This window comes from Condylura cristata, unplaced genomic scaffold (genome assembly GCF_000260355.1).
Source record: "Condylura cristata isolate star-nosed mole 26May11 unplaced genomic scaffold, ConCri1.0 scaffold00020, whole genome shotgun sequence".
Classification (NCBI taxonomy): Eukaryota; Metazoa; Chordata; class Mammalia; order Eulipotyphla; family Talpidae; genus Condylura; species Condylura cristata.
In genome coordinates, this window is record NW_004567121.1 from 24,545,551 (window position 1) to 24,561,867 (window position 16,317).

General features: G+C 36.4%; 1 protein-coding gene across 1 annotated transcript in view; it reads right to left on the bottom strand.

The window, feature by feature from the left end:
• LCLAT1 (lysocardiolipin acyltransferase 1) overlaps window positions 1-16,317 on the bottom strand; it is a 128,130-nt gene that overhangs the window by 61,997 nt on the left and 49,816 nt on the right. The window contains exons 2-3 of the mRNA XM_004686322.2: window positions 11,615-11,783; window positions 9,005-9,203 (exon numbers count right to left, since the gene is read on the bottom strand). Coding sequence (XP_004686379.1) covers window positions 9,005-9,203; window positions 11,615-11,779 — 364 coding nt within the window. The 5' untranslated portion in view covers window positions 11,780-11,783. The remainder of the gene's footprint in view (window positions 1-9,004; window positions 9,204-11,614; window positions 11,784-16,317) is intronic.

A 16,317-nucleotide genomic window follows, 5' to 3' on the forward strand; every position in this document is an offset into this window, starting at 1 on the left:
CCTTCTGTCATCTAATATGGCAAATTAAGATTTCTGATCTTATTGTAACATTGATAAGATGTCTGATATCAGTCTCATCTGTGTCAATAACCAATTTGTTTTCCTGTGAAAGCTTTAAAGGTATTCTCTTTAATCTTGGCTTTATGGAATTTTACCTGTAGGAGTCTATGCTTAGAACATTTTCGTTCTGCTCAGCAGTTAGTATATTCTTCCAGTATAATTCTGTCTTCAACATTGGGAATATTCCTTTATTTTTTATTCTCACAAATTTCATCTGGAACTTCTGTAAAACTTCTAGATCTGTCCTCTCATACTCTTCACTGCTTTTCATTTGGCATAGTGTTCAACAAAATCTCTTGGCTTGATCATCCAATTTGCTGATTTTATCTTTAGCTGTGTTTGTTCTAACTGCATTTATCTCAGCAAATATTTCTTTAATTTGCAAGATCTACAAATGGCTGTTTTTCATAATAGCATCCTTTACATACAAAGAAATAAGCTATAACAATGAGAAAAGGAACATTTTAATAAAATTGTCTACTGACTGGATACTATGTGCTAGTATTAAGCATTTTCTATAAATTTTCATGGGTACCTTCTAAGTATGGTAAAATTATTGTTTCTGTATTATAAATGAGCACACTGAGAAACAAACTCAAAGAACTAATAAGTGGTAAAACCTGATTTCAAACACAGGCAGTCTGGCTCCAAAACTGATGTTTCTAATCAGTGTACTTACTGGCCTCTTTGCAGTATATTCTTGAATCTCTATAATGCCTTCTAAGCATTTAAAAGATAACATATTTTATATTCTCATAATTGTAAAGTCCTCAGATTAGAATTTGCAGCTATTATTCTACTAGTTATACATTATTTTCCTCTAAAGATATGATACTGTTTTCTTCTCACTTTGCATTTTGTTCATCACTATTGCCTTTCTACTCCTTTTTGAAAAATAATCACAGGAATAACCTGCAAGATATTTCCCCCATTTCACTGCCATAAATGAGTATTTTATTCATGTTTAAAGCAATACCCAACTATTAACATTCTGGAAATTCTCAAACACACATTTTTATAACATTTATTTTATATATATATATATATGAGCTGATGGCAGTATGAGTGCTCACCCATATAACTTGTCTTTTCACACTTTTCCCATGGAGCACATTCTAATACCTAAATTTCTCAGACAAGGTTTGGGAGTCTGGCAGGTTTATAAAGATATAGGATCTGCAGCTTTCTCATGGTTCTACTACTTCTTATCCTATTTCTAAATTCCCATTTACATTACCAGCATGTATTTTTGTCTTTTGTTTTTGGTATCAAAGTTGGTCTCCTAAAATATGTTTGGAAGCACTCCCTTTCCAATATTTTGGAAGTGTTTGGAAAAACAGGTATGGAAAAACTAGCTTATGTTTGAAAGTCCCATAGAATTCACTAGTGATTACTGAGACAGGAGAGGTCTGCTGCGCCATGTGGGTCACCTCAAGGACAGGGGCTTGAATGGTCACTGAAGTGGCAGTCTGCACTGAGTTTTTAGCTACTTAATCAGAACACGTTGACACTGCACTGTACACTGCTCTCTATAACTCGTATTTTTGATATATCATTTATATCTTTGTTATACAATTCCCATTACCAATAAAAATAGTTAATTTTATTACTCATCTTTTAATCTTCACACTGCTGTACAGGCTATTGGTACACTACTTTTACTGTAGCTGTAACTTTTTTTTTTTAAAGATTTTTATTTGTGCATACAGAACTGGGGTACAGGTCAGAGGCTCAGGGGTGGCAAGAGGCTTCACCAGAGACAGAGTGGGGAGCAGAACAGGCAGATCGACGAAGTATACTGCTGAGGGGAGCAGCAGGCGGGTCAGGAGAGGTCTGCCACGCCATGTGGTCGCCTCTGGGGCAGGCGGGAATCGAACTCACGCGGAAGTGGCTTTAGCTTCTCAGTGCTGTGCTTTAACCCGCTGCGCCACCAGGGAGGGCCCTGTAGATGTAACTTTTAAAGAGATTTTTTGCATGCATTTTAGCTTTTTCTTTTCAGCTTAGATGAGTCCCTTCAGTATTTTTTTCAATGCCCATTTAGTGGTGGCTCTTGCTGGTCTGGAAAGCCCTGGAGCTTTCCTTCCAATTTGACTGATACCCTTACAGGTTCAGAATTCTTATTTGAGTGGTTTTGTTTTTGTTTTCAGCATTTTGAGTACATCATGCCACTCTTTTTTTTTTTTAACCTGCAAGGTTTCTGTTGAAAGGTCTACTGATTGCTTCCCTAGTATATGACATGCTGTTATCCTCTTACTGCTATTAAGCAAAGTACATTCTCCATGGGTCTCTTTGGGGTCCTTTTTAATTGCACTTCTCTGGGTTTCTTGTCCCTGAATCTCTGCTTCCTTCCCCAGATAAGTTTTCCATGATTATTTGTTCATATATACTTACTGGTACTTTCTCTCTCTTCTTCTGAAACCCCTAAATATGCGAATTATTTCCCTTATTATTGTCTCAGTGTCTTAGTGTATCTTCATTTTACTGCTGTCTGAATGTGTTCTTAGCTCTACTGTACTTTTTAGCTGTTTGGGTCTTAAATTTTCCAGTTCCTCCAGTCTTACATCTTTACAGCCATTACTTTAAATTCTTCATCAAGTAGTCGCTTATCTTTCCCCAGAGTTCTGTTTTGCTCTTTCATTTGGGACATGCTCAATTTGTCTTCTACTTTATATTTACTTCTGTGCCTTAGGCAACACTACCTGTTCTAGTACAAACCGTTCAGTGTTAGGCAAGTATCGTCATGTGGTGTCAGAAGCACTGCACCCCTGGCTTCCCAAATTAGCTGCTAACAGTGTCTTCCAACTGTGGTCTGCACCCACCTAGCATGCTGTGCAGGTCAGCACTGTGGGTAAAACTGGCAGGCATGCCAGGTTTACTGTATTTTCTACCAAGCTAATATACAGTAGGTATTCATCCACTGCTGTATAGCTGACAGACACCTCCAGTCTTCACTCCATGTACCATTATGTGGGCTAAGATTTATGACATATAAAAATGGGAGTACTGCATTATTTGAAATCAAACTGTCAGTTATTGTATCTTACAGCAAATTTCACTAGAATTCACAACAGATCATACTATATAATTTCATGCTTGACACTGAAGAAACATCTACTGATTGATGGCTTTTGGTTGGCAAGATGGGACTACTTGGTTATGATCTTATTTGTGAGTTTACTATGAAACCAAAATCTGCAAACTGAGATTTATCATTTAATTAGTTTTCTAGATGAGCTGCCATCTGAGATAGCAAAACCGATTCCTAGGCTAAGTATATTTCTAACTCTTTAAGTAGAAAAAGCATCTTACAAAAGATGTACTCATACTAATTCGGTGAATGTTACATGTGAAGAAATTAAAATTGCTAATCAACTCAATTTAAAGTAGGAAGATTATTCTAGATTAGCTTCATGGGCACAATGTGATCACCAAGTTCCTAAAAGTAGAAGGGAGAGGCAGGAAAAGACTCAGAGTGATGCAGTATGAAAAGAATTTGACCAGTCACAACTGGCTTTTATGATGGAAAAAGGGTGCTAAAAGCCAAAGACTGTGGATATCCAAAAGCAGCTGAAAAAGTCAAGGAAACAGGTTTCACATGTAGCCCACAGAAAGAGCCAGTTTTGTTTATACCTTTATTTCAGCCAAAAGAGATGCAAATCAGACTTCTGAACTCCAGATATGCAAGGCAATGTGTCCTATTTTAAGTCATTCTATCATGGTCCAAGCATCAATAGCAAACTAACAACACAAGCAGTGCCAGGCCTTAGTTTTCCATACCACCCTTTAAGAAAAGGAGCTAGAGTTCCTGAGAAGGCTGATTCTAGGGCTGGAGATGGAAAATGCAACCATCCTGTAGCATCAGAAGATAAGGAAAGGCTTACACAGACAATAATGGTGGCAACCAGCCATCCTGCAAGTGCCACCAATGGTCAAAATGAAAAAATTTCACCAATAAAAATTTAAGTGAATAATGAGAAGAAACAAATCTTTACAGAAGTGTAAATACCCCCATTCCAGAAGGTAGAAACTTAATTCCTTCTAACCCTGGTATGTGAGCTGTTTTTAGTGAATAGAATATATGTCAAAAGGAGAAACAGCAACTTTATGTTGGATCTATCAGACATCTACTTAACCACTCATTATAATTTGCATGACCAGTGATAAGCCATGTTGAACCTTCCTGATGACAGGAGAGCAAGTCACCTCTGATATTTTTTAGCAAAAATCCCATAACCTCCTTCTAGTGAGAAAACTTCACATAAGCCCAACATAAGGAACAGCCTACATTCTAGCCAGTATTTTGAATCTAGCCAGTATTCAAAAACACCAAAGTAAGGACAGACTGCCACAAAATAGCAAAAGACTAGGGAAACAGAGAGACTAACAGCCATGCAGAAGTATCAGCTGGATCCTGGAACAAAGGAAAGGATGTCAGTGTAAACACGATTTGAGATATTAATAAAGAGGGAAATTCTCTATACAATTTTTTGGTGACTTTTCTATAAATCTCAAACTATTCCATATAAGTAATGTAGGAACATCTATTTGTTGATACAGATTTCTACTTGATTGAAAAGTATACAAATGACCATTTTGCATTCTAAAATTAAACACTTAAGTATTCTCCCTTAGGATTCACTTATTAGATCATTTATGTGTTTGTAACAGCTGAAGATTGTAAGAATTAGCATTTCCAAGATACAGTTGTGGCGTTATTTTTATCATGGAAGAACATTCTTAAATTCTTAGCTATACCATATGCCCTTAATGGTATTTATTACAAAATACTCTAATAATCTGACTTTAAGCATAAAAAATGTATTTTCTGTAAGATTTAAGATATGGACTAAATCAGAAAAAAGTCAACAAAGGTTATTTAGTTTAGTCCCCTATTGGCATAAAATAAGCATAACAGTGTATTCGTGTTTCCCAGGGTTGCAAAGCTGTCTATCTCTTTAAGGTGTTTTTGTCATGGTATGTGTAATCACAGTGAAAAGACAAATGAAGGCACTAGAATCAAATTACCTGTTAAAATTAAGGTTACGAACATAGATACATGGCTCCTATTTTCTTTTGCTTCTTTTTCCTAAAATCACCTGTCATAAAATTATCCCTTTTAGATAATTTTTAGAATCTACTTAATTTTCAGTAAGAGATGAGGTTACTTACAGACCTAACGTCAAAATATGCTACACAGGAATGGCTAGCAGCTTGAAGCAATGCAAACCCAACCGACAGATGAAAGATGGAGCATAGGAAGGAGGTAGCTAAGTTAGGTAACCAATTGTATAACTTCATAAAAGATGGTCAATTGCCACACAGTTCAGGGCTTGAGCTCTGCTAAGAAAACAAAAGCTTCATTTAAATTACTTAGACCTCTATGCAATCCTAGAAAGAAGTTTAACCCCAGTATATCTCTGGCACATCAATTTAGCTGAACTGAACTTTGCTCCCAATAGCTTCTTCTCCCACTCAAAACGCATCAAAATTCATTTCAGTAAAGCAACTCTGGTAACTGAAGCCAGAAAATCAACAATTATAAGAACTTATTTTCCAACTTACAGAAGATGCAACTAATTACATTTCCTGAAAATAGAACCATATGTATCCTCTAGCAATAGAACTAAAATGGTTAGTATACTTTGCCTATTACATTAAATTTAGTTTTCATAAAAGTCTTGATACACAACATTTAATAAAATTTATAAAATTAGTAAGTCAACTGGTGGAAGAGTTCACTTTATAGCTTGGTGAAATGGGGGAAAAGCAAGTTTTATCAGGATGTTCTAGGCTATATAACAATCTAAAAGTCACAGAAACAATCTGGGTGTGTTTTCTCACTTGAAATCAAGGCTGGTTCAGAAACGAGGCTGTTGTGTCCTGTTCTGCAAACTTTTGGACACAAGGTGGTTGTAACACTCAAAGCATGATCTGCTCTCACAGTGACTCCCAAAGCGGAAAGAGAGGGGGTGTCTTTCCTCAGCCTCTTTCCTTTTACTAAGGAGGAATCTTTCCCAGAATCTAACAGTCTCTCAGTTACATCCCTTTGGTGAGACTGGCTGATAGGAGGCTGCAAAAGCGCAGGTCTTTTCACCCTGTCATAGGATGTGTGTAGCAGTGGTTCACTGTTAAAATTAGTGAAACATTACCTCTGCCCTTTAGGTATTTAGAGCAACAACACAGAACATCTGCTGTGAAATTTGCTATGATGAAATAGAAAAGGAAGCCATAACGGAAAATCATTTTTCCTGAGCTTCTCTACAAGGACGTTTGCTGTGAGAATGAACAACTATAGCATACTCATTAAGTAGCTTGGACTCCTTGACTAGAAACCCTGCTGTAGAAAGAGTCATTCAGGGAGCTACATTCCTTACAAGAAGGCCCAAGCAGTTTTAGTTTGGATGAGGACGCATTGCCTAAATTAAGTAACAAAAGCAAGTATCTCAGGTGCACTGAGGAAGCTGGCAGGAGTAGAATATTACTTACACAGACCTTGTGATGAGGCTTCTCCAACTCAGAAATTACTGTGAGTTTTCCTGTGAGTTGTGGAGCAGAGGAACAGCATGAAATTTTGTTGAATTAAAAAAAAAAATCCACCCAATTGGATGTAGTAAATGGTATTTGTGGTTTAAAAATGGTTTTAGTTTTAGTAAATGTTTTAAGTAGGAGGAATCAAGAGGAAGATAGGTCCTTCTTACAGGAGAAAAACTTTGCTGTTATAAATACCTCCAACCGAAAAACATCCATTCTTTGGGCTTAAATGATAGCTGGTAAAAAAATAAGGTAACTTCGGGCCCTCCCTGGTGGCTCAGTGGGTTAAAGCACTGTTCTAAGAATCAAAAGCTACTTCCGCATGAGTTTGATCCCCGCCTGCCCTGGAGGAGATCCACATGGCGTGGCAGATCTCTCCTGACCCGCCTGCTGCTCCCCTCAGCAGTGTACTTCGTTGATCTGCCTGTTCTGCTCCCCACTCTGTCTCTGGTGAAGCCTCTCACCCTCCGCATCTCTGGCCTGTACCCCAGTTCTGTATGAATAAATAAATAAATCTTAAAAAAAAAAAAAGGTAAATTCTATTAGTTTAGTAAGCTTAAAAACTGAGCAGTGAAATGATGGAGTAGGAGATAGTCATGCTATATGCTAATAAAGTCAAATATTATGTAAAAGGAAAAAAAAACTGAGCAGTGATCTCACTATTTATGTAAATTTGTACCTGACTGATGCTTAGATTAAAACTGAAAATTTGACCACATAAAATGGATTTTTTCCACTCAGCATATGAGCCTGTGTTGGCAACACTCGCATAACTCATGGTAGTACAGACTGTAATCACTGTAGCATACTGGGAAGGTGTACACACAGGTCGTAACTGAATGCTTTAATTCACAGTGGTGAAAAAGAAAGAGCTTACGGAAACACCAAAGGCATTTAAAATAAAATTGCAGCCATTGCTCTTACCGATTTTTGAAGTAGCATTGATTCTGTCATGGTATTCTGTTCAGAGGAGAGTTTGGCCCTCCACAGATGTACATGACATATCCCACCTCACCCATCCCAGGGCACCAATACCCCTTTACCTTACACCAGGGCACTCCCTGTTTTCACCCTTTTCCCCCTGCAGCAGTGCAATTGTACAGTTGCTTTCATACCTTTGTTTTTTGGTTTAATGTTCTTAGTCCCTTTGATTATTTCCTCTATATTCCACAGGAATGAAATCATTTGATATCTGTCTTTCTCCCTCTGGCTTACCTCACTGAGCTGAACCCCCTCCACGTTCAACCATGCTATTTATCCTACTATTTTTCACAGGCCCCAACAAAATACTTTCCTACCAGTGGTATAGAATGCCTTCTCCATCACCTCCTTCACTTGTTTAATTTGTTTCTGATAGGGGTTACTCTTAAAGGTGGGAGATGGTATCTCACTGTGGTTTTGATTTGCATCTCTCAGATAAGTGATGATGGGCAATTTTTCACGGCCATATGTAAGTTTTCTTTGAGAAAGTGTCTGTTGAGCCCTTCTGCCCAGTTTTTGGTTGGGTTGTTTGTTTTCTTGTTGAACTGTATGAGCTCTTTATATATCTTGGATATTAGTATTAGCCCTTAGTTAGATGTGTGGTGTGCAGCTTTTTCTCCTGTTCATTTGGGTGTCTTTGTTTTACTGATAATGTCTTAAGTCTTAGTTTGATGTAGTCACATTTGTTTTTATTTACTTTTGTTTCTCTGACTTGAGAGAAAATCATCACTGAAGACGACGTTGTAGAGTGTTTGGCCTATCGTTTCAGGTATTACATCCATGTCTTCAAGCCATTTTGAGTTATTTTTGTATAAGGTGTGAGATGGTGACCTACTTTCATTCTTTTGCATATGGCAATTAAGTTTTCATAGATAATGTTAAAGTAGCCCTAAATCTTTACCACTAAGCAATAAACATGTTGCATTCCTAACCATAGAAAATAAGCATTTCTATTAAACTTACAGTATACAAGAACAATGAAAAGTTTTGTGAAAAAAGAATTTGAACTAGGAATGTCCAGAAAAACAGGCTCTTAGTATTAATTATTAGATGAATGTGAATCACTCAGTTCATTTCAAGTAACTATTATATCAGGCCAATTTCTGGCTTAAATTTACTATGAGCGTGACATGCATTAAAAAACAATTGCTCAATTATTAACTCATATCCTTCAAGGTGTTGATATGTGTGAAACCATATCTACTTCCTTGAAGGCAACTGGTTTTTTTTGTTTGTTTCAACAGGAAAGTGTTTCCAAAAATATATAAAAAAAATCCTCAGTTTTTTTTCTTGGTGGATCATAATAGATTATTTTGAAGAAAATCCTCCTTAATACTTAAGTATTAAGTGTTAAAGTGGCATTTAGTTAGTCTATAGTTGTAGGGTAGAAAAATACAAATAATGAACTTAAAATAATTTGTGAATAACTTACCAAATCCAGGAACACTTTTGAGACTGGCTTTCAGGCAAATTTTTTCCAATCTGAGGTAGCTGTATCTCATCAGACAATTCCACAGGAACATCCAGTCCATTCTTGTACGATGATTCATAATAATGACACTTCTTTCTCCAGGAACAAAAGCATCACCTGTTATAATCACTTTTACGCCAAACATAGTTTCCAACAATGCCTAGGAATAAACAATATTGATGCATGACAATTTAAAGTTATGATTATCCAGATATAAATTTTATTATGTCCTATAAATACACCTTTCAACACAAAAACATAGTATTTCCCATGAGGCTTGCTTCTATCATAAGGAAAAAATCTGGAAGGATGAGAACATGAAGGTTTTGTATCTACCTTTCAATCTACTAATTTAAGTTTCTGTCAGTTTAGTTAAAATGTTTTCATTGAATCTTCAAATTATAAGAAGTACAAATGGTATATAACAAGATTCCAATCTATAAATTTTTATAGCTATAGATACACGAGATTAGTTTCTTTTTATAGGAAAGATAGTCAAGAAATTTAACAGTGGGCACCGGGAATACAAAGTCAAATGTTCATTTCTACTGTCTCATAAACCAAGACATGTATCTTTGTAACATTATGTAAGAAAAGTAATAGCTATTTTTACTAAAATGCTGCTGCCTCAGTACCTTCAGCCATGCCTGGGATGTAGAAAATGCTCAAATGCATGCTTAATTTATTTAATTGCTTTCAAATATTATCAGAAAGTTATAGTACACACGGGAGATTTTAGCTCCTGTTTAAATTTAATGTAACAAATTTATTAGTTAACCTTTGAAGTCACTGTCACAGAAAGAAAACTCACCCAAGGCAGATAAGAAAATCCCAAGTCCCTGTTAGTAATATGCAAATGAAAATGGAGCAGATAAACAATTATACAATGGAATATGATGCAGCAATGAGTGTAAATTCCCTGAATATCACATGACACTCATTAGCAAAACAAAAATATATATATTTTATCAGTATCATCTAGAAATCTTTCTAATGCCAGACAGTAAATTAAGATATCTTAGGGGTAAAAACATAGTGATTTCCAAGCTTGATCAGTGACTACTTCTATCATATAAGTGTAGCTTGTTGCAAGGCTGACGGTGTTCTGGTTTTTGACTGGTTTGATAGTTATACAAAAGAATAAGGATTCAAAAACATAGGAATAAATAGAACCGGGGGGTTTGTGAGGTGGGGGGAGACGGAAAACAGGTAAAAAAGAATGTTAGTTAAAGAAAAGATATAAGAATGGTTTATGTCCAAATTATTAGTCAGGCCTAACATCTTAAACTGCTTTGGGCATAGGCAAACTTTGACCCTGACAGTATTGATTACATGGAAAAGCCACCCAAAAGTGAAATAAATGGTCACTGTTCTTTATAGAAATTTTCCAAGGGGAACTACTGAAACTTCACAAATGATCAGAGAACTTTTACCCACACAGGTAGGTTAGACTAGGTGACCTCTTATAAAAGTTTTTACTGTGGTACATCAAACTCTTGTCAGTGAAATCATCTTAATGCACTAGAGAAAGCTACAAAAGATTACTTAGCGAAGCAATAATTAGTCTAAGTGCATTTGCCCTAATTTATTTTTGGTGAAAAATGATTTGGGAGTTGGTTAAAATAAACTATACCTATTGGGGAAAAAAGATCATTTCTTTCATAAGGCGTTTTAGCCTATTTGCTTGAAAATGGCCTTTTTAACTCCTTGTTAAAAATATGAAGTTTTTCTTCCATTTCTTTGAGAAGAGATATTCACTGCCTCATAACTGGAAAATCAATGATTTGATCTATAACAATTGTACAGGATTCAATTTCTAACTGAAAGAATCTTTGTCAGACATGCTGTTAACAGTACGCTAAATAGCTGGGTTGTAGACTTTTTTCAAATATATACCAATTAGTATTTCAGTGATAGCTGAGTCTTGCAGAAAGCTTCCTTACAAAAGACTAGCACACTGTATCAATAAATCCAGCTCACCCAGTTTGTTTCTGAATGTTGGGCCAGATGTCTTCTGCTGACCGTAAGTTAAGTATAAGAATCATACTCAGTATAGGACCACTCACAATTTCTCAACTTATACAAAGTGTGTTTGGGGGGGGGGGGGAGAACGTGTGAGTAGAATCCTATATCTAAAAAATATAATGGAAGCTGTAGAGGTTAACAGTGTTCAAAGAGAAGGCAGTGACCGTAAGGAAGAGGAAGTGTTTAATTAATCACATAAATGTCCACTTATTAAAAAAAAGTTATCTGAATTTTTTTCATTGTTTTATAAAAAATGGAAATGCAAAGTGGTAGATCTTCATAGTATAGCTTTACATCTGTGCATTTTTGCTATAAAGTATATTTGAATAAAGAAAATATAAGAGGAAAATGCAAGTTGCTTAATTTTTGGAATACAGCCCTAAAAGATAATTTCAAGCACATGCATTATTTTATACTTGTTTCTTTTAATTTCCTCCTTTAAATGCTAATACACCTGTTCTGAACAGTAGTGACTTACATGTTTTGTCTAACAAAATCAATGGGACAGGCAATATGAGTAGTCTCCTTCCCTGGTATGTAACTTACCACGGGGAGCGTGAGCCAGGTTGCCACAAGGCGGTTGTTGATCCAGCGATACCAAGATGGGTTTACAAACATCAAAGGTAGAAAGGGACCCAGCATGAAAATGCTTCCAAAAAAGCTTCCCCAAAACAGGGTGAGTATAAAATAAATCCCTTTCCATGACACCATGATTCTGAAAGATATGAAAAATATATTTTACTTGACATAATTCTACCCAAATTCCAAAAGGATGCATTTAATCTTTAATCAGACTACACAAAAGTCTCTGATAATTCCTTTAAAAGCTTGAATACTACAAAGGTAACCTTATATTTCCTACATGTCGAAACCAAACAAGTTGCAGTATAAACTTTTAAAGCTTTTTTAAAATTTATTTTTCAGGCCCTCCCTGGTGGCGCAGCGGGTTAAAGCACTGCACTGAGAAGCTGAAGCCACTTTCGCATGAGTTCGATTCCCGCCTGCCCCGGAGGTGACCACATGGCGTGGCAGACCTCTCCTGACCCGCCCGCTGCTCCCCACTCTGTCTCTGGTGAAGCCTCTCACCGCCCCTGAGCCTCTGGCCTATACCCCAGTTCTGTATGTACAAATAAATAAATCTTTAAAAAAAAATTTATTTTTCAATCGTTACATATATAACATGAAGGTAAGTTTCCATATCTGTATACACTTAATTCACGCTCCCCCCAGCCAGTGCCCTGTTCCCCTTCCTCCACCTGTCTCCCTCCCTCTGATAACCCGGTATGTTTTGCCCAGTGTCTAAGAATTACTTTTATGCCACAGGTAAGTGAAACTGCACTATCTTTCACTTTCTGATTTGTAAGTGCTAAAGTTGTTAACAAAGGAGAAAAGCTTCTTAAAAATCACTATTTTCAATCCCCACTTCCCCCCACAAATCTGCAAATGCTTTTATATTTGAAACCCCAGGTTCTACCTTTTCCTTGGACTGTGTGTTCCTGCCAATCAGCCTTTAGTTATATGTTTGGACACCAGCCCCTGAGCGCCACACTTCACCCATCAAGAACTATCCTCCCCAATGGCTCTAACATGCTTCTCCTAACTACTTCTTCTCTGGTGTGATGAACGGAAAAAGCAGCTTAGTATCATCAAATCAACTATTTTCCTTTCCCAGAGATGAGACTGAAAGAAGAGATGACTTTCCTAAGTTCACGGAACCAAGCAGTTGCGCTAAGTCTTTTCTGCCTTCTGCTTCTATTGTCATGTCACCTCCCTCCTGCTAAATCAACTTTCACAGACAGATTTAGATAGGGTGTGTCACATAAGTGTACTGAGATTACGCAGACCAAGTCCAACCTAATATTACTTTTCCATATCTTAATCCTTCCCTAGCCTAGCAATATTCATTCAGTGATTTCATAAATACAATTAATCATTGGGGGTAAAACAATACGAGAGACACACCAGGTTCTGATAAACCTAATGGCATTCCATCTCTCCTTATGAACTTCTCCTTGGCAATATATTTAATCTATCCATATTCACTGTCTTCCAAACTCCAAGGGTTTGACTAATTTGGTTAAGATAATGCTGGCTATACACGTAACTTCTAATCCACTCTGGCATATCACTTCCCTACTAAGTGTATATACTTTGGTAAAGTCAGTTGCATTCTGAAACATGTTACATTCTCATTTACTTCAATAAAAGTCTCCAAGTAAGGTACCCATTATATCAGTGGTCTTTACAGAGGACAAAATGAGATACAAGTTCAGAATACTGTTTATACCCAGGGCATTTCCCAAAATAGCAGTGAGACTAGTAAAATATTTAAAAGCCAAAAAGTAAATAATAAAAATAACCCATGAAGCATATTGTCTAAGCTGCTGAAAATGTATTCATAAGGCTAGGGAATCGAATCAAAGTGTCCATAAAGCCAACCTCCAGCAATACTCTGAATCAGCCTGACTGATTTTGTTTAACTAGAACAGAGATTTGGAAATACCCACATTTTTCCCAAAAAGTAGAAAACTAAAATTTGTTATATGAAGTAAGTATAATAAATACATACCTTGTATATTTACATATTAAATATAAATTCAGTGTAGGTTCAGCAAATTTTCCTATAAAAACTCTTACCATATACTTTCCCAAAAACTCTCAACCAATGACCAAGGAAATAAAAATTAAAAGATTCCATTTCCTCGTGATTTGATTTTTAAAAATGAAAATGTTGGTAATAAATTAGCAAGGCTAGAGTATACAAAGGTACTTTTCTAAGAACACAAATTAGAATATTTTAGGTGAGTGACAGGGAAGTATCTATCATGCAGAAATACTTACAGGTATATACAATTTAAAGAGGGAGGACAATTAATTTTTAACAGTTGGAAAGTAGGAAGCCAAGTATTGACTATCTTGACAGCCCTGGAAATGTATCAATGAGTATAAAAAATAGAATATAAATGAGTAAAGCAGAAAGTTGAGAAAAAACCTGCAGAATTCTCTAAAAGCTTAGAATCTGGCTGCACCAGGTTGCTCTGGACCCAAATAGGGATGAATGAGCATTTACCAAAATAGAGTGGCAAATCTAGCTAAAATCTAAGAAGCAGGTAGCCTTCCTGGGTCTTCTGTCTTCCCATGCCTATATGTAACTGCCCTTAGCCCACTCAAGCCCAAGTGTGGAAATCTCTGAAGGTGAATTGGGGTTTCTGGACTAAGGGACGCACAGCTGAGGGCGTGGTTAGTGCTGAAAGGCAGTGAAATTACGTAACCATGTACGTACCACATGAAGGTTGGGACTCGGTCTTTCCTTGTTCTGTGCTATGCTAGGAGCACTGGAAACGGGGCCAGCACTTCTGAGGAACTGAATCATTAACTGCATATTTAAAGTTATTTAACACATGTGGTCAGTCACTACAGCACAGTTCTACACAGATTACTAGAGCACACTTCCATCGGGAATCTGGCCAGACCACAAGGGAAGAGGGAAATACAAAGATACTGGTGCTTCCTTAATAAACAGCGGCTCTAAATCATCCCAAAGTGAACTGAAACCAAAGTTCACGTAAACTTCCCCTGCATGCAAGATTCTAGCTAGCTTTTTAAGTTCCTTACATTTTATTGTAAGCAAAACATATGTGAGGATAAACTGTTTAATGTGATAGTAAACAGGCATATACTTGAAGAAAAACTATATATAGGAAACTCTCTTCAATATTTTCAGGAAGACAAGCTCTATAGCCACTAAAGAAGAACAAAATGCTCTTGTGAAGGGAAAATGAAAACAAACATCCAGGGAATAAAAAAGCTGTTTAATAAAAATAGCAAATGTCTAGCAAAAGCATTAACCAAAATTTAAAACTCAGCAAAAGAGTTAGAAAATGAAGCTGAGGAAATCCATCCAAATGTTAAGCAAACGATCAAGCTAGTTTATAATTTCTCGAGAGTGCTCCAAACATAAATAACATGTTGATCTTGATTCAACTGACAGAGTCAAATACATATAATGGAAGTGTGAACACTAAGATCGATTACTACAAAATGCAAAATGATCATTAGAAATGAAAATAAAAATGTTTTAACAGTTAAAACAATCATAGTCTGATTGTTGTGATTATTCCACAATCTGAAAGAATTTTATTTTAAATAATTCAAGGCAGATGGTTTTTATATAGTGTCCTTGCACACTAGAAAAACACTTCACACCCAGACACAAACTTTCTGATTCAGTTTCTTAAAAACATAAGTGAAATATTTATGGGCTTATTAATTTTAAGTTCACCAATACATTTTAAGTTCCCTGGATGCATGTTAATTTGCATGACCTGACTCTGATGAACACTTCTACATTTTTTGGAAATTAGTAATATAAATACATGTTTCCTGATGAAATGCTATGTTTCTATATTCCCCAGTGAGAAGTGTATTTGTTTTCCTTTTGCGTCTCAAAAGATAGACTCATAACTTAATACTCAAAACAAAGATTATAGATTTTTCTCCTTCTCCTCTTATCTTTTATTGTAAATCACTTTAAATTCTCTTAGGAAGCAAGCAACTTCCATGAAAAAACTTCAAGATGTCACCATTTAGTTACCTTATCTTAATTTTACCAATAATCTCCAAGTCTGTTCTAAAGCATAGTATAAACGAATCACTAGAATTTTTTTTAAGAATTTACATTGAAGATAAAAAGGTATACACCCTTAATAAAGCAAATCACTAAAAAAAATAGGTCTGAAAGTCGGAACTGTAAACACCTTCCCATGTAAAGTATCACAAGGCAATGGGGCAGGGGTGGGAGGGAGGATGAGGCTGCTGTGGCACCTTGATCTATTTGGGAAAAAGAGACAATAAAAGGAAAAGATTGCAGCTTTCTTCTTCCTGAAGCCAAAGAAAAGACTAATACTTTGCCAGGTTAAAAAACAAACGTGGCCCTCCCTGGTAGCACAATGGGTTAAAGCACAGCACTAAGAAGCTAAAGCCACTTCAGCATGAGTTCCATCCCTGCCTGCCAGGGAGGTGACCACATGGGGGAGGTGACCACATGGCGCAGCAGACCTCTCCTGTGTCCTCCACTGTTCCCCACACTATCTCTGGTGAATCTGTTCACTGCTCCTGTACCTCTGGCCTGTACCCCAGTTCTGCATGCATAAATAAATATATCTTATATAAAAAAAAAAAAAAAGCCCAAGGTACAAGGTAAGCAAGCATTCTAGTTAGATTTACCCAAGCAAGACTTTCAACAATTA